The sequence below is a fragment of the Hoplias malabaricus genome, chromosome 12 (assembly GCF_029633855.1).
Source record: "Hoplias malabaricus isolate fHopMal1 chromosome 12, fHopMal1.hap1, whole genome shotgun sequence".
NCBI classification, from domain to species: Eukaryota; Metazoa; Chordata; class Actinopteri; order Characiformes; family Erythrinidae; genus Hoplias; species Hoplias malabaricus.
Genome location: NC_089811.1, coordinates 7,902,759 through 7,922,309, shown reverse-complemented (window position 1 = coordinate 7,922,309; position 19,551 = coordinate 7,902,759). Strand labels below are relative to the sequence as shown.

The window sequence follows — 19,551 nt, the reverse complement described above, 5'->3', positions numbered from 1 at the left end:
ACACTCTCAGTAACTCACCCAGTCACTCACTCATTCACCCAGTCTCTCACTCAGACACTGAAGCCAGTCAGACTCACAGTTTGACGATGAATGGGTGGTTGACCTCCATGAGGACCTCCTTCTCGTTGTGAACGTGCTGCTGCTGCTTCAGTCGAATCAAGTCCACGATCCTCATCGACTTCAGCGCGAAGAAGGCCTTGGACCTCCGGTCCTGGACCAGAACCACGCGGCCGAACGTCCCGGTACCTGCGGAGGAACCGGACCAGAATGCTCTGCTGAAGAGATCTGAGCTTTTCTGTTCCAAACACTCTGTCAGAGGGGTGTAAAGCCCCTGCAGTGTACTGTGGAGAACAGTGGAACTGTGTTCTGTGTCGACTTTTCAACCTCCACATGAACATCATGAATGATTAGGTCTGGATCCAGAATCATCTCAACAGTGAACCTCCATCACTGGAGAACACAGTTCCACTGCTCCCCAGCCTAGTCCTAGTGTGTGTGTGTGTGTGTGTGTGTGGACTGTTCCTTTGCAGCTGCAGACTGACCTACTCTGTGCTGAAATAACAAGGTGTGTGTAGGTTTTTAGTCAAAAGAGGCTCAAAACTTTATAGAAATGGGTCAGTGTGTGTGTGTGTGTGAGTGCATACTTGTGTTATGTGTGTGTTTTTGTGTGAAAGTGTGTGCATGCCTGTGTGTGAGTGTTTATTAAAGAGAGTGTATTTGTGTTTTTGAGTGTGTGTGTGTGTGTGTGAGAGAGAGAGAGAGAGAGAAATCGAGTGTGTGTGTGTGTGTGTGAGTATGAGAGTTTGTGTGAGAGAGAAAGCAAGTGTGTGTGTGTGTGTGTCCACCTGAGGCCCCATTTGCAGCTGCAGCACTTTCTGGATTATCACCTGCCGACCCGAATCAGCGAAACACACCATGATTTACCATCGTTTGCAGAACTTTACACACCCCCGGACACACTGAACCTCCCCAAACACACACACCTCACACAACCCAGCAGATCTTTATGCACCCCTGAACACACACACACCCTAAACACCACCAGCAGAACTTTACACAGCCCTTGAATTTACACACTCCCAGACACACACACCCCACAGCAGGGAGCATCCAGGTCCAGCTGGAAGCATCCTCTTCCAACAAGGAGCATCCACATTGCACAGGGAGCGTCCAGCAGGGAGCATTCACGTCCACAAGAAGCCTCCACGTCCTGCAGGGAGCGTCCAGCAGGCAACATTCACGTCCAACAGGGAGCAGCTCATATTTCAGAGCCTGTGTCTACACCTCAGAACAGCGGCTCCATTACACAGCGTCACCCAGCCTCCCAGGCCCCGATCAATACTGTAACTGCAGACGCTAGGCTACAAACATCCCTCCAGAGCAGTGCAGCTCCAGATAGATCTGGACTCTAACCTATAATGAGACACAGTGGAGCAGCTGCACATGAGCCTGGGTGTGGATGGTGTGCTTTGTTTTGAGAGAATGCACACGCCCGTCTGCGACTGTCGATATTATCGTTGTTGTTATCGCCATGGACACCGCCGTGAGCCCAAAAATTAGAGCTTTACGCTTGATGCCTTGTTTACGAGCGTTCGCCACATCCCCCAGACACACAGCACTGAGCGAAACCCAGGTCATATTTCAGAGTGTGCACATGTCACCAACTACAATCTCACGCAATGCTGCAATTGCAAACGTTGCAAACATTATTTTGAGGAATGCACAGGAGGAAGAGCATTGTCTCAGAGCTCAGCCTGCTGCTGTGATCCGGATCAATACTGTAATTTCTGCTGCAGTTAAACAGGATGCATCTATTCAGAGCATGCAATCTTGATCCTGCTCAATGCTGCAGTTGCAAACGCTGCAGTTACAAGATGCAAACCGCTGTCAGAGCATGCACGAGCCGGCCTAATGCAGCAAAGAGCACAGCTTCAGAACATGCACGAGGATTAGTGTGTGATGCATCATGCACGAGCTGTAATGCAACGGTGCATCGTTTCAGCGCACGCACTCGCTCGCTTATCCAATAAATATTTAAATGCAAGGTGCACGAGAGATACACCGCTTTGCTATTGTTGTAAGGACGAATGCTGCCACAAGCACGTGCCCTGCGGCTAATCCGGATTCGGCTAATATTCTGCCGTGTGCATGAACTTTGGCAGACGCCAAGCACGCGCGCTGACGGGATGTTGTGATGATGTGCACGCACCCACGGTGGCCACGGAGTCCAGGATTCCCGGGGAGAAGTCGGTGCACCCGGGCTGCGGCTGTGCGCCCCTGCGCGCGCTCCCGGCGTCCCGGGACGCTTCTCCCGCGGCGGGCGACGTCTTGGCCGCTGTCATCCTTCTAAAAAAGAACAAAAGATTAACCAAAAAAAATCTCTCTCTCACCTCGCACGCATCGCTGGACCTCGGTTTAAGCGCTCGGTACCGTGCACGAGCTCCGGGAAAGAAAAAGGACAGAGAGACGAAGAGAGAGAGAGAGAAAGGAGGAGGGGGGTTCAGTAGCCCATCAGGAAAGCGATACACGAAGCACGCGCCGGGAGGAGTCAGTGGCATTGTTTGGTTGAACGCGAGGATGAAACCATTGCATTGGAACAATACTCGTGCATCGTTAAGGGCTGCGGTGCAGTGCACGAGGACTGTTTTCATATGTGTTCAGTGTTTTTGGGAGTTTATAGCGCTGTGTTATTAACAGAAGTCTGTTGCATTGTAGAAACACAGACTTACAGCTAACTACAGACTGTTAGTACCAAATATCAACATATTTTTTTCACTTTAAATAGTGTATTAAGCTCTTTTTACCACCTACATTTATATTAAACCATGTTTATGACAGTGATGGTTTACTATATTTTCATTCAACTTATATGAGATCAAGAATCAAACTCCTCTGTCTCTTAATGAACCAGTTTATGCTCCATAGAGTGGGTCTCCTACTGTGTTTAAATAATTTAGTTACTACTGTACATCTCCCATACATCCAGACCTCTGGGTGTCAACGCATACAGTACCCTGCAAAGGTCTTAGGCTCCTGAGATGATTATTATTCATTTACTTAGGGAATGTTTTGACTACCGATAACGGGCTACATGATGACCACACCTGGTGTTAGTAGGCACAGGTCTGAAACGAAGCAGCCTGGATGTAACGCTGTAACAGTGTAGATATAGCATCCTGTCTGAGAAAAGTGAGGAAATGCTACTGGAACAGTCACACTTTCCTCAGAATAGTTCTGCCCTGGTGAAAACAAATTTAAACACGCTCTCAATCGCATTCACAGCCTCAAAAAAAGAGCTGGAATCTTTCCTGACATGGGAGAGTCCACAAAAATGACTGGCATTCAGACGGAACTAAAATCATAGAGGAACCCTGCCAGGTGCAACATTACTCCACCTCCCGGTGTAAAGCTAATCCCATTTCAACAGAGCGTAGAAAACAAGTCTCTGGTGTTGTGTAGGAATCTGCAGCATTAGGGAGCATCAAAAAGTAATTTCTCAACTGTATTTCAGTGAAATTTCACAAAAGTGTTTAGTGTTCAGACAGAAGCTGTACTCCCCGTAGCACCTAGTACAAGTAAGATAAGGACAAATAGCTTACATTTAGCATTTCATTTAAATATTGGCATGGTGTCTGTTATAAGTTGAGATGAAAACACATCATCCAGTCATATATTTATTACCCAGGAATATTTATTAGTATTGGTCAATAAATAAATATTTATGTATTAATGGGGCGGCACTGTGGCGCAGCAGGTAGTGTCACACAGCTCCAGGGACCTGGAGGTTGTGGGATCGATTCCGGCTCCGGGTGACTGTCTGTGAGGAGTTGGTGTGTTCCCCCTGTGTCTGTGGGTTTCCTCCGGGTGACTGTCTGTGAGGAGTGTGGTGTGTTCTCCCTGTGTCTGCGTGGGTTTCCTCCGGGTGATCCTCTGTGAGGAGTTGGTGTGTTCTCCCTGTGTCTGCTCCGGTTTCCTCCCACAGTCCAAAAACACACGTTGGTAGGTGGATTGGCAACTCAAAATAAAGTGTCTGTAGGTGTGAGTGTGTGTGTTGCCCTGTGAAGGACTGGCGCCCCCTCCAGGGTGTATTCCTGCCTTGCGCCCAATGATTCCAGGTAGGCTCTGGACCCATCGTGACCCTGAAATGGATAAGGGTTACAGATAATGGATTAATTAAAGATATTTGAAGGAGCACTAGATAAGATTTGGTTTTCTATAGTTGCAGAGTGTTAATCACTTTTACAGCACTGTTCTGAAATCAAAGTGAATGAGTGGGATGTTTTCCTACCTTCCTTCAGAAGTTACATAGTGCAGTTACTGCAGTACTGAGCCAGGAATAGTAACGACAGAGGCTCTATTCTCACTAGTCCAGACCAGTAGAGCATCACAATGATGTAGAAGCTGTAATTTTACAGGAAAAATACTACCTAGGGTTGCTTTAACTCCCTGTAATCCTCGCGCACACACACTCTAATGGACCTACAACTTAAGCCCACTTGAAGCCTCCTGCCACAACATCCTAACCCTTAACTCCCACAGCATCCTCTTTTTTTAAATACAGGATATGTCCATCCAGCAATGCTTTCTGAACAGAAGTGTGTTATGTTGTTTTGATTATTCCTGCTCTGTAACTCTTTCACCTGTGCTATCGAGGGAGGCTTTTTAAAATCCTGGACTTACATAACCAATGTGCAATGGACAGGCTGCCACTTCCGATCTTTCTTGGAATGTGGCCCTATTTCTGCCATTGGATTTTACACACTGGACGTGTTCAAGCAAAACTTAGCTCAGACTACAACGACGTCCAGTCAATGGACCGCAGCCTGCGGCCTCAGGACAGAGACTTTTAGTCTGCTGGAGCATCACTAACGACCCCCTCATATTTTATTCTCTAAAAATCCCGCCGCAGTTCACTCCTGGACGTCCGGCCTCGGCTAAATATTTCAGACCCCTGATTAACTCTGCGTGGGCTGTGGGATTTTAAAAAGCAGCCTGTAATTACACATAAAGACACAACACTGACCTGAAGGGGTTACTCAGGAGTGTGTTCCTCTCTTCACTGCACTAACAACCTCTGCTGGAACATTGCTGTGAGGATCTGATGGCTGATGGCAGACATGAGCTCAGCTAAGGTCCTAACCATCCTGAGCTGGAGCTCCATCACCCCAGTGGACACAGCTCCACACTCCAGGGCTCACAGGGCTTTATCCTGCTGCCAGGCTCCTGAGCTCCGGCTCATGTGCAGCTGCTCCAGAGTGTCCCATTATAAAACGGCCAGGGATTGTAAGTGAAACACAAAGCAGAAGAATGTGAAAATATCTATAGAAACACACACACACACACACACTGAAGTAATGGGCTCCCTTTCTCCAATTCCACCAAAGAGCAAGCTGTAGTCGTAAATCAGTACTGACCCTTGTGGCTGGAAATATACACTACATTTATAAATCATTAGTCAGTTCATACAAAACCCAAAGAAACGAATTTAGTGGCTTAAATTATACATAAATGCTGTTTACTCTTTTATCTTTTTTCATTTATGTATTCATTCATTTATTATCTGTAACCCTTATTCAGTTCAGGGTCACTGTGGGTCCAGAGCCTACCCAGAATCATTGGGCGCAAGGTGGGAATACACCCTGAAGGGGGCAATATATAATATTACATATAAGAATACAGAAGTTAAATAAAACGGTTTTGTTTAAATCTCTTTTTTTCAAATGCCTAAAATACACACACACACAATAATTCTCCATTTTAGAAGATACCAATGATATTTCATGAAGCTAGTTTAGCTGCTAGCGTTAGCAGTAGCAATCGCTAGGCTAACCATCTCCATAGCAACAGGAGAAGTAGCCAGGGCAAACAAAAGATAACGGTATTTATATTATGTTAATGAAAATATAAACAGGGATATGTGGAGAAAACCACTGTTTATGGACCTTTTTAAATATAAAATAGCATTCGTTAACAAGTTTACTCTACTTTTTTAGCAATTGTTCTTCTTTATTAGTTTGGGATGGTTTGGGCCTTCACTCCTCGGACACTGCGTAAGATACACACCCGCTGTGTCCTGAAGAGGTAACTAAATGCATTCATTGCTTATATAAACCTCTCAGAGCTTTGTTGGTCAGCAGTGTGTCATTTTGCCGACTGGGCATCGAGAGCATGTCTCTCTGCATTTACTCCTCAGTAGCTGACAGCAATAAAGGGCCTTTTATAAAGATGATACACATGCAGTATTCGCTGAGCAGCACACTCGACTGTCCATGCTTTTAAATTCAGTGATTTAAAGGTGCAGTAAGTCATTTTTACACTCACCTGCCCACCCACCCACACACACACCCACCCACACAAACACACACACACACACACACACACACACACACACACACAAACACGCACAAACACACACACACACACACCCACACAAACACGCACAAACACACACACACACACCCACCCACACAAACACACACACACACACACACAAACACGCACAAACACACACACACACAAACACCCACACACCCACCCACACACACACAAAGAAACAGACAATGCTTATGAAAGAGACTATTTACTTTTACATTGTTTAATAAGAGATGCAGCTAAATGATGAAGAAACAACTGGCTCTGCTCTGTCCCCGTTCATTGAAAGGGCCCTCCACATGGGGGCGCTCATATTTATTACAGGTTTACAACAGAATCTTTGACATCCTGGGCACTTGGTGCTAGCACAGATATTTCTTGACATGAAGATATCAGTGGAGACACTGTTACATTAAGTTCTTCAAACCTCCATCACACCCAGTGTTCATTTTTCCATTTTTCTATTTTTATGCTTTGTAATTCATTAATGTATTTAGCTTTGTACTCACTTGTCTGTTGTTCTTTATGAATCCTGGTGTGTATTTTCTTGCTCATTAATTAAATCCATAAATTTAATCCATTGCCTTTTATTTGTAAAATCTGTAAAAAATGAAAAATAAAATCAAAAATACAGTTTCAATCCATTTGAGTCCATCGTTACTGTAGAAACGCTGTTTAAGAGGGACAGGACAACACAGCTCGTTTAGACAATGCTTTGTTGTTAACTAATGGTTTTTGTAAAGGCTCAGAAAAGCCCCCAATCCACTGCACTGCATGACTGTGCATGCCGCATGGGCATTTCTCTGACATCCTACAAATGAAGTAAAGAATTTGCTGCTCTACAATCAGAACAAGATCAGAATCTGTCCACTCGTGCCTGACTGGATAAACACAATGCAGCTGCTGCATTAAAGGCAACACAGACGATTCTGGAGAGCTACTGCTCTCACAACAAAACAAACTCCCTCCTCCTGTTTGTGTTCATTCAGAAGCGCTGTGTCTTTTAAGGTGGAGCGGTGTGTCTGAGTAAGAAGTGATTGTATCTTGTTGGTGTCTGAACTGTAGCTTGTCTGTAAGTTTTTATTCACTGTTTGAATTCCCACCAAAACTCATTTTTGACTCAGGTTGTTTAGTTTTGTGGCATTTTCACTCTGCGTTTACTTTCATCCAGTTAGTGCTCTCCCGAATTTGGAGTCAGTTCCACCTTAAATAATGTAACTGTAACAGCAAAAGTTAGAGAGACGCCTGACCAGGTTCAGACCGAGACAGTTATTCTGTTTCCCATTTACGGAGCCAGGGCTGTGTACAAACACCGGAGCTTTTTCAGCACAGAAAAGAGATCAGCAAATAGTGAGGAAATATTCTCTGAGTTTTATAAAAACTGAATTAAAACTAAATTTCTCAACACAGACCACCATGCACAGTGAGATGTGGACACGTCCTCTTGGTCTCCCCAGAACGTGAGGGGGCAAGGACAGTCTACAACGACCACAGCACAAATACACTGTCCCTGTCCTCAACACAACCATTCATACACCAAGCTGCAAGGCATGATGGGAGCTATTTTCCATAGACAGAGGGAGAGAGAGAAAAAAGCAGCTGAACTGAGCTTTCTTTACATTCACTGCGTTCAGAGGCTGAGGAAACATCTGCAGGGAGCCGCCACCAAAGAGCCGGATGAGTTTAATCTCTGAGGAGCATCTCTGATACCCACCCCACCACCCCACACACACACACAGCCCTCTGAGACTGAAAACAATACAGTTTATATATGGGGGACTCAGATTAATTTGTCATAATTCAGAATAAAATAAAATAATTATAGAGAGAAAGAGTCAAAAGTGTTTTAGAGCTAGGGAGTGTGTGTGTGTGTGTGTGTGTGCCTGAGTTGCCTGTATGTTTATGTGTGTGAGAGAGAGAGAGAGAGAGAGAGAGAGAGAGCTGATGAGACGCTGATAAATGAGATGCTGGTTATCCTGAATTCAGTGGGCTGCTGTGAGTGATTGATCCAGTGGGTGGCGCTGTTGCGCTGCGGCTTTTCCAGGGTTCAGTCCTGATTCAGATGAAGAGTGGAATCTAAAACTGGCGCTGATTAACTTCATTCAGTGACTCTCCGAGATATAAACGTATGTGTAATTACACAGCACTGCGGTACTTCAGCAAAAACGATCAATAAACTAATCTAGAAATAAAACGTTATATAAAAAGGATAACATTATCCTTTACAAAGGCATTTTTACTCTCAAAAATTAGCAAACCGTGTTTATCAACGTTTTTAAATACACCTGTTATCCCTAATAAACCGGTTTGTGCTGCGGGAGAGTGTCTCCCACACGGGGGAAGGCCAGGTTCACAGAGAAAAGCAGCAAAATTAAAATAAACTGTCGGTTAATCTACAAAACCCCACTTTGTCTGCAGGCTATAAGTCTATAACGGCCCGTCTGCAGTCAGCGTATGTATCTAACGGCCCCGTCTGCACTCTGCGAAAAGGAGGCTAAGCTAATAGCTGTTACTCTTTAAAACAAGTTCAGTACTGAATCTCTGACACATTCAGGCCACTAGGTGTCAGTGTAACGGCTTCGTTATAACATGAAGAGGAACCAGAGGAGAAAATAACTGACTGCACCTTTTTATTCGCCAAAGCTCAGAGCTGTAAAATCGACGCCTCAGAGAGAGCTTTTACTGAACCGTGTTTAATATAACATCTTTAACGTCGTAATTCTGGAAAGGCTCATCAAGGCCAGACACTGTTTATTTAGGATGATTTATTAGCCTTAATCTGCATATTTTAACTCCAAACTTGTCTCTAATAAAGTCTAAAAGCCCAACGTGAGTTTAACAGCGGAATAACACGAGAAACATGTCCAGATTTTATATCTCAGCTTTTATTTCTGATTTGATTAAAGGCCATTAACAAGTCGTCGGTGGGAGTGAGTGATGGACACTTTCCTGGACGGTGATGAAAATCTGTCTCCAGAATCTAAATCTGATCCAAAAAATCCTCGCCGCTGAATCCAAAAGCTGTTCTTATTAAATTATCCCCATTTGCAGGTGAGAACACAGCCTCCGAGCTCTATCCCCATGTTCTTTGGAGTGCCCTTGGGTCCTGTTTATTGGTTAAAAGCTGGTCGCACACAGGGAGCCCTCCAGGGACAGTGTTGGGTCCAGGGTGGGAATAAGACCCATGGACCACACATAGAGAGACAGTTACAGAGCTGCACACATCTAATGTCGCTTTCCCACTGGTCCATACACTACTCATCATTCCTGCTTCTCCATCAGGTAAATCTGGTCCTGGAAGGGGGTTCTTTTTTTTTAATCCCTGTTCTCTCATGGTTCAGAGCGAGCTGAGTAGGGACTAAACCGTGGTGTGCAAACCTTGCAGAGCTCTGATTGTCCAAAGAGTCGCCAATCTACGCCACACAATGCAGACGACCAGCACTAACTCTCCAGCTACAAGAGAGATCACATTTGTTTATATCCGACTCACAATGGCAGCTCGTAAAATTACACTGTGGTCTTTTGAAAAGGTTCAAACGCTCCTTGGACGCTTGGAGCTGGATGCTGAAATGAAGGAACAAACTCTACTGATCTGTCTGAACTGATGATGGAGCTGTGTGCAGTCCCAAACAACAACAACAACAGGCCAATACACAATGAGTAAACGATGCTTAACATTACTGCCGCTGTTGTTGTGGTTCCCAAAGCCCGCTGTTCCCGTTAGGGAGGGGTTTCTGAGACGACACCAGATACATTTGCTGTGGGAGTGTGAAACAAACCAGGGACCAAACAGAGGGTAGGGTCCAGTAGAGTTGGGAAAATTAAGTGTAAAATGCTAAGCCCAGATTAACAACAACAGAGGCTCTGTTCTACCAATTACAGCTCAGCGGAGCATCACAGTGATTTTTTAAGGTAAAAATACTACATAGTGTTGTTTTAAGTACTTCTTAGCTCTTGCTGCAGCCATTATTTTACACTCTATATTTCCTGGTTCTCAGTTCTAGTTTCCTCTCTTTAAACGATGTTGTTTATTCTGTAAATAAAGTAGAATATTTGTGTGTTGGTTCTTTGCTCATGATAAACGTCACAACCTGGAGAGAAACGCTCCTCTGGACTCAAAGTTAAAGCTCCACTCTCCAGTCTTTTATGCCTTTATCAAACTCAGCCGTAAAAGCAAACACACTGCTGTTCTTCTGAAACCTTCGCCACCTGAAAGTCCGCTTTCTCCCTCTGTGGCGTATCTCCCCCTCCAGGCCCGATGTCCAGCCCAGGGGCCGTTAATCTGATGTTTTCACAGAGATCCAGGACAAGGCTCGGCTTTTACTCCTGAAAAAGACCCTAAAGGTGGGAGCCCAGTCATTAAAAACTAAACTAACTTGAATAAATTATTCAGATTTTGATTAGGGACAACATGTGTTCACGATTATTAATAACAATGGATCATATTGCTCTCGTTTGCTCAAGTTCAACCCTAAAGAAAGTTCACTAGAGTAAATAATTATGAACATTTTTATTGCCTCTGTTTAAGGAGCATCTTTTCTCAAGATAAATAACAAAGATGTCACCAAAGGTTTTGTCCTTTTAAAGCAACACTAGGTAATGTTTATACCCTAAAGTTACAGCGTCTAAATTAATGTGATGCGCCACTGAGGTGTAACAGGGAAAATAGAGGCTCTGTTGTCGCTACTCTGGGCTCAGCACTGCAGAAACTGCACTATGTATCTTCTCAAGGGGGGTAGGAAAGCGTACACAGCTACATGGAGAGCATTTTATCCTACTGACGCCTTTCTTTGCCGTGAGCAGAGAGAGAGAGAGAGAATGCATAGCAAACCGGCATGATTAGACCTTAGAGCAATGCTAGGTCAAATCTGGTATTTTTGCTCATGGGCGCCCTCTACAGTGTGATTGACATTGTGGCAGTGTCATGAAATTAAGGGTGAGAAGTAGGGGAGAGGTGGGGGGTGGTTTCATGCCCTCCTCTGGAAGTTACACGGTACAGTTTCTGCAGTGTTGAACCTGGGCTCTATTTCAGCTCAGTCGAGCATCACAGTGATTTTCAGGCTGGGATTTTAAGGTAAGTACATTACCCAGTGTTGCTTATGGTTTTGAAAGTTCCACATAATTTTGGCTGTATAGTGTACACTTAGCATTTTAACCTAAAGCATCTTACAATAAAAACAAGCTCACGATGAACTGTTTAAACCCATGAACCACAGCCTCGGCCGGGGCTGCACTCTGCTAATCAGACTCTACCCAGAATCCTCTTTGTGTTTTGATCTGTTTCCCAGTTCTGCTGCCAGTTTGGTCGGAGGTTGTGCCAGTGTTTAGTCGAAGCTGATTCCCGGACGGTAACATCCTGCCAACAACGATCTGCTCTGAAAGACCATCAGGTCCACCACACACAGACACACAATAACCCCCAGCGTTCTCAGGGTTATTCTTAGGGTTCTCCTCAGGGTTCTCAAAGACACTGTCAATGAACAGCAATGAGCACAGAACTCAAAACACCCCTTGTGCCACACATTAAATTTCTCTAAAGAATATAGAGAAAAATACATATTCTCTGCTCAGTGCTTTATTAATACTGAGATACACATTCTTTTGGGTTAAATATTTTATAATAAAAGTCCCCCTTCACTGTGTCTATAATAATAATAATAATATTAATAATAATAATAATTAGGGGACAACGATACACAAATTTTACCACACAATATTTCCCTTTTCCCTTTTATTTTTTGACGTAGAGGTCAAAGAGGCCAGTACAAACACAACAGTATATTTAAAAACTGGTACCAGAATGTTTCATATAAAATTAAAAATATATTTAAAAAAATGGAGACATGGTGCTAACATAAGTTCTATCTAAAAGCACAGCTTTAAATTCCCAGTTTTTCAGCACTGACCTGTTGCTTTCAGCGCCGCAGCAAAACAGCTCCCTATAGGAGGAACTGTGACTCTATTGGCCGCTGATTGGCTAAATAAAAGTGACGACCAATAAGAAGCGCGTTCTCTGTTTAGGCGCCGTAGAGAATCTGCCCCTCGCTCTGGCGGAGAGAGAGAGCTGCGTGTTTCTGTCTTAAACCATCGCCAAAACACTTTTAGTGTCCAAATACGGGACGGTTGGTAACACTAGTTTCAAACCAGTCTTGCTCTCTCCGCTAGCCATTTCACATAAAGCTAATCGTCCAACAGGCTAACCACAACAATAGCATTGTTAGTTAGTAGCTCTAAACACTTCTCCGGCGTCGTCATAGTAACACAGCATTCCTATTACACACCGTGCCACTAGATGTCGCATGAAACTACAGCACAATGTGTTTGATTCACAGCTCGTATCTTATCGAAACCCCTGTAACGAATAAAATGAATATTACTATGTGTATTGTGACACCTCCTTATAACAATCATTTATAGTTCATGTGGTCTACACACATATTTACAACAAATATTTTAAAATATAAAAACGTAAAGCAGTGTAACCACAAGTAAAACAGTAATTAAAATGAAGTAAACATAATTGAATTAAAATTAGAATGTATTCATTCTTTCATTGTCCCTAAGCGCTTATCTGGGTCAGGGTTGCGGTGGGTCCAGAGCCTACCCGGAATCACTGGGCGCAAGGTGGGAACACAGCCTGGAGGGGGCACCAGTTCATTACATGGTGACACATTCACTCACACTCACAACTACGGACACTTTTGAGTCGCCAATCCACCTACCAACGTGTGTTTTTGGACTGTGGGAGGAAACTGGAGCACCCGGAGGAAACCCACATGAACTTGAACCCACAACCTCAGGACCCCAGAGACACTACCTGCAGCGCCCTATAAATTAGAATTATAAATATAAAAAATAAAATCTTGCTATATCTTCCACCATAGAAAATAAAAATGCATGGTTGTATTTCTATTAACGTTTAAACTATTTTGTATTGTATTTGTATAATTAAATTAATTATTTTTCTTTATTTTTCCTCCATAATCCCACACATGGCCCACCATGGACCACTAGTTTAAACCCTGGAGTAAACCAAATCCACACACACTCTCTATCTCTCTCTCTCTCTCCTGCAGGTTTATCATGTTCAACCTTGGCAGAGTCCTGAGTCTCTTGGGCTGCTGCAGATTCTTATTCCAGTCCTCTGTAAGTCTCTGGACACCACAGCCACTGACTTGTTTTCAAGCTCAGACTCTCGCTTCTCCCTCTCCTTTTAACGACACACACAGTTTCTCTCTTATTTCCCTGTGTTCCTCCTGCTGAGAGAGGCTGAAATTAAAGCTCACCGCTTCAGAAGAGACCCTCGCCAAACCATGGATCTCTGCCTTTTTCATTAAAGCGCAGTGTATGAAAAATTATGAGGAAATAATGCGTGGCCCATCTCAGTTTCCCTCAGTTTTCTCTTCGGCCGATGATGAATTACTGTGATGTTTAATTAATTCATATCGTGCGCTGTGCAGCGGCGTCCCCCAGGGTTATCTTCTGGGGCCAACTTCTTTTATTAATCATCAGGGTTTTTTTTTTTACTTTGTATACGGCTCGTGTTTTATTATTTTTTAAATGAAATAATCAGGTCATTTCACATTAATTGGACGCTTCTGGATGATTCTGTCAGAGCTCTGTAATTGCAGAACCAGTGTTTGGACGAGGAGCTGATTATGCATAAAAAAATGCAGAAAACGTGTGTGTGTGTATATATGTGTGTGTACAAGTGAGTTTCTCTACCTATTTTCCTTGCAGCCACACACACACACACACACACACACACACACCCATAAACATTTTAGGGAACCTTACAGAGATTTATACAAAACTAAAACAAACTTTACACTAACCCTAATCTAAACTACCACTAGACTAACTCTAACACTAAACATAACCGTATCTTAAACCAAACTATACCTAACTCTGACACTAATCGTAACCTTAAATCTGACCTTAACCATAGTCATAGTCTTCATTTTAAAATGTCATGATGTGTGTTGTGGACTGTAGTTTTGTTTGTGAACCAAAGACCGTATCCCAAACTGTGCCTTATTCACTATGTAGTGCACTATTTTGGGGTTATGCCATTTTATAGTAGTGTCGAAAAACATAGTAGAAAAAGTAGTGTACTACCTATGTACACTATTAGATAGTGAATACCCATAATTCACTGTCCAAAATCATTCCCTACACTCTTGAATTTAGTTCCCTATGGTAGTGCACTATATAGGGTGTGATGTAGGGAATAATGAGTAGGGCGCAATTTCGGACACAGCACAGGTTTGCGTCCTCAGAATGTGACATATAGCTGGTACACACACACACACAGACACACACACACACCCCGCTGCTTGTTCTTGTACAAATCTGTGGCTTAGAAAGTGGCTCCAGGCCAGGAGTTTTGTGCTTGGCAGAGAAAGCAGATGAAGCCACTTCTGACTGTAAAGAAAAACATTTAAAACCACACTGCTGCCGCATCACCTCCCCATGCTCCCTCCATTCTCAAACCCAGCTCTCCACATGTTCAGATTAACACTTATCACAGAATTAGGCACTCGGCCCATTTATCAAATCCTCTCAAAGCAAAGAGAGACCTCTGTGATCTGACTGACTCTCACCATAAAATCAGCTCTTACTCAAATCTATTCATCTGAAATCTGATCAATATTTCTAATATCTCTAATTCAGGGTGTTGTTTACTAATTTTATACGTAGTGGAAGTGTCGTATATCAAATACAAAAAAATCTGATTATTTCTTACATTGAAGGTAAATACTCGGACCTTGGAATAAGACACTTTCTCGACAAAAGCAGTCACTTAAAACAAGTGAAAAACATCTAGAAGCAGGTGAATAACATTCTCAGAATGAGGGATATTAGAGATATCCACTGGATCTAAGGTTAAATCACTAAATAGGAGGTGATTTTTTCATCATCAAAAAGCAAGCTAGCTCTGTGTGTTCCTGCAGCAGCTCTGTATGTCGATAAGGTTTAATATTCATCGGAGAATTGGGCCCCAGACCCATTTATCAATCGCCGGCAGCTAGCCGAGCTCCTCAGCGACTGGATTCCCTTTCAGGATTGGTTAGCGCCGAAGCTCCACTGGTCTCAGGGACGCTGATCAATGCCAAGAGTCAGCAGGGCAGACTGGAGGAGATAAATCACGCCGTTAACGTCGTCTCTGCTACTGACACCTATTACACCGATCTGAATCCTTTTCTTCCCGGAAGAGTAATGACGTAGATCATCGCCCTGTCGCCCTGTCTGGATAATTACGGAGCGAGGAGTATCTCGTCCAGACGACAGTGAGAAATGACCCCTCGTCCACCGTGTGAATATTGCGAGTTAAAGAGGTTTCCGACGATGGCCGAAAGCAGACGCCCAACTAAACAAGACAAAACATGCTGCCAGCTGTAAGCTTTCAATGCTAACTCGCTAAGTGCTAATCCAGGGGCTGTGTGACACTGTCAACAGGTGTAAGTGAATGACTGGGTGAATGTGTGACCCTGTCCACATGCGTGAGTGAGTGAGTGACTATGTGACACTGCCCACAGGTGTGAGTGACTGGGTGAATGTGTGACCCTGTCCACAGGGGTGAGTGAGTGAGTGTGTGACCCTGTCCACAGGTGTGAGTGAGTGAGTGACACTGCCCACAGGTGTGAGTGACTGAGTGAGTGTGTGACACTGTCCACAGGTGTGAGTGACTGAGTGAGTGTGTGACACTGCCCACAGGTGTGAGTGACTGATTGAGTGTGTGACACTGCCCACAGGGGTGAGTGAGTGAGTGAGTGTGTGACACTGCCCACAGGTGTGAGTGAGAGTGTGACCCTGTCCACAGGTGTGAGTGACTGAGTGAGAGTGTGACCCTGTCCACAGGTGTGAGTGACTGAGTGAGAGTGTGACCCTGTCCACAGGTGTGAGTGACTGAGTGAGAGTGTGACACTGTCCACAGGTGTGAGTGACTGAGTGAGAGTGTGACACTGTCCACAGGTGTGAGTGACTGAGTGAGAGTGTGACACTGTCCACAGGTGTGAGTGACTGAGTGAGTGACACTGCCCACAGGTGTGAGTGAGTGTGTGACCCTGTCCACAGGTGTGAGTGACTGAGTGAGAGAGTGACCCTGTCCTCAGGTGTGAGTGACTGAGTGAGTGTGTGACACTGTCCACAGGTGTGAGTGACTGAGTGAGAGTGTGACACTGTCCACAGGTGTGAGTGACTGAGTGAGAGTGTGACACTGTCCACAGGTGTGAGTGACTGAGTGAGTGTGTGACACTGTCCACAGGTGTGAGTGACTGAGTGAGAGTGTGACCCTGTCCACAGGTGTGAGTGACTGAGTGAGAGTGTGACCCTGTCCACAGGTGTGAGTGACTGAGTGAGAGTGTGACCCTGTCCTCAGGTGTGAGTGACTGAGTGAGAGTGTGACCCTGTCCTCAGGTGTGAGTGAGTGTGTGACACTGCCCACAGGTGTAAGTTACTGAGTGTGTGACACTGCCCTCAGGTGTGAGTTACTGAGTGTGTGACAGTGCCCACAGGTGTGAGTGACTGAGTGAGTGTGTGACACTGCCCACAGGTGTGAGTGACTGAGTGAGAGTGTGACCCTGTCCACAGGGGTGAGTGAGTGAGTGAGTGACACTGCCCACAGGTGTGAGTGAGTGTGTGACCCTGTCCACAGGTCTGAGTGAGAGTGTGACCCTGTCCACAGGGGTGAGTGAGTGAGTGAGTGACACTGCCCACAGGTGTGAGTGAGTGTGTGACCCTGTCCACAGGTGTGAGTGACTGGGTGAGAGTGTGACCCTGTCCACAGGTGTGAGTGAGTGTGTGACCCTGTCCACAGGTGTGAGTGACTGAGTGAGAGTGTGACCCTGTCCACAGGTGTGAGAGTGTGACCCTGTCCACAGGTGTGAGTGACTGAGTGAGTGTGTGACCCTGTCCACAGGTGTGAGTGACTGAGTGAGTGTGTGACACTGTCCACATGTGTGAGTGACTGAGTGAGAGTGTGACACTGCCCACAGGGGTGAGTGAGTGTGTGACCCTGTCCACAGGTGTGAGTGAGTGAGTGAGTGACACTGCCCACAGGTGTGAGTGAGTGTGTGACCCTGTCCACAGGTGTAAGTGACTGAGTGAGAGTGTGACCCTGTCCACAGGTGTGAGTGACTGAGTGAGAGTGTGACCCTGTCCACAGGTGTGAGTGACTGAGTGAGAGTGTGACCCTGTCCACAGGTGTGAGTGACTGAGAGTGTGACCCTGTCCACAGGTGTGAGTGACTGAGTGAGAGTGTGACCCTGTCCACAAGTGTGAGTGACTGAGTGAGTGTGTGACCCTGTCCACAGGTGTGAGTGACTGAGTGAGTGTGTGACACTGTCCACAGGTGTGAGTGACTGAGTGAGAGTGTGACACTGTCCACAGGGGTGAGTGAGTGTGTGACCCTGTCCACAGGTCTGAGTGAGAGTGTGACCCTGTCCACAGGGGTGAGTGAGTGAGTGAGTGACACTGCCCACAGGTGTGAGTGAGTGTGTGACCCTGTCCACAGGTGTGAGTGACTGGGTGAGAGTGTGACCCTGTCCACAGGTGTGAGTGAGTGTGTGACCCTGTCCACAGGTGTGAGTGACTGAGTGAGAGCGTGACCCTGTCCACAGGTGTGAGAGTGTGACCCTGTCCACAGGTGTGAGTGACTGAGTGAGTGTGTGACCCTGTCCACAGGTGTGAGTGACTGAGTGAGTGTGTGACACTGTCCACAGGTGTGAGTGACTGAGTGAGAGTGTGACACTGCCCACAGGGGTGAGTGAGTGTGTGACCCTGTCCACAGGTGTGAGTGAGTGAGTGAGTGACACTGCCCACAGGTGTGAGTGAGTGTGTGACCCTGTCCACAGGTGTAAGTGACTGAGTGAGAGTGTGACCCTGTCCACAGGTGTGAGTGACTGAGTGAGAGTGTGACCCTGTCCACAGGTGTGAGTGACTGAGTGAGAGTGTGACCCTGTCCACAGGTGTGAGTGACTGAGTGAGAGTGTGACCCTGTCCACAGGTGTGAGTGACTGAGTGAGAGTGTGACCCTGTCCACAAGTGTGAGTGACTGAGTGAGTGTGTGACCCTGTCCACAGGTGTGAGTGACTGAGTGAGTGTGTGACACTGTCCACAGGTGTGAGTGACTGAGTGAGAGTGTGACACTGTCCACAGGGGTGAGTGAGTGTGTGACCCTGTCCACAGGTGTGAGTGAGTGAGTGAGTGACACTGCCCACAGGTGTGAGTGAGTGTGTGACCCTGTCCACAGGTGTAAGTGACTGAGTGAGAGTGTGACCCTGTCCTCAGGTGTGAGTGACTGAGTGAGTGTGTGACACTGTCCACAGGTGTGAGTGACTGAGTGAGAGTGTGACCCTGTCCACAGGTGTGAGTGACTGAGTGAGTGTGTGACCCTGTCCACAGGTGTGAGTGACTGAGTGAGTGTGTGACCCTGTCCACAGGTGTGAGTGACTGAGTGAGAGTGTGACCCTGTCCTCAGGTGTGAGTGACTGAGTGAGTGTGTGACACTGTCCACAGGTGTGAGTGACTGTGTGACACTGTCCACAGGTGTGAGTGACTGTGTGACACTGTCCACAGGTGTGAGTGACTGAGTGAGAGTGTGACCCTGTCCTCAGGTGTGAGTGACTGAGTGAGAGTGTGACCCTGTCCTCAGGTGTGAGTGACTGAATGAGTGTGTGACACTGCCCACAGGTGTAAGTTACTGAGTGTGTGACACTGCCCACAGGTGTGAGTTACTGAGTGTGTGACAGTGCCCACAGGTGTGAGTGACTAAGTGAGTGTGTGACAGTGCCCACAGGTGTGAGTGACCGAGTGAGTGTGTGACACTGCCCACAGGTGTGAGTGACTGAGTGAGTGTGTGACACTGCCCACAGGTGTGAGTGACTGATTGAGTGTGTGACACTGCCCACAGGTGTGAGTGACTGATTGAGTGTGTGACACTGCCCACAGGTGTGAGTGACTTATTGAGTGTGTGACACTGCCCGCAGGTGTGAGTGACTGAGTGAGTGTGTGACACTGTCCACAGGTGTGAGTGACTGAGTGAGTGTGTGACCCTGTCCACAGGTGTGAGTGAGTGAGTGAGTGAGAGTGTGACACTGTCCACAGGGGTGAGTGAGTGAGTGACACTGCCCACAGGTGTGAGTGAGTGTGTGACCCTGTCCTCAGGTGTGAGTGACT

The 19,551-nt window shown here is 45.8% G+C and overlaps 1 protein-coding gene across 3 annotated transcripts in view; it reads right to left on the bottom strand.

The window, feature by feature from the left end:
• The window catches only part of LOC136710802 (cAMP-dependent protein kinase catalytic subunit PRKX-like), a 69,855-nt gene that overhangs the window by 19,348 nt on the left and 30,956 nt on the right, over positions 1–19,551 (bottom strand). For 2 of the 3 annotated variants that reach the window (XM_066686631.1, XM_066686632.1), the window contains exons 1-2: positions 2,210–2,679; positions 78–246 (exon numbers count right to left, since the gene is read on the bottom strand). In XM_066686631.1, coding sequence (XP_066542728.1) covers positions 78–246; positions 2,210–2,651 — 611 coding nt within the window. In that variant the 5' untranslated portion in view covers positions 2,652–2,679. Of the gene's footprint in view, positions 1–77; positions 247–2,209; positions 2,680–5,023; positions 5,246–6,881; positions 6,973–19,551 lie in introns of those variants that run through there. The other variant, XM_066686633.1, reaches the window with a different exon arrangement.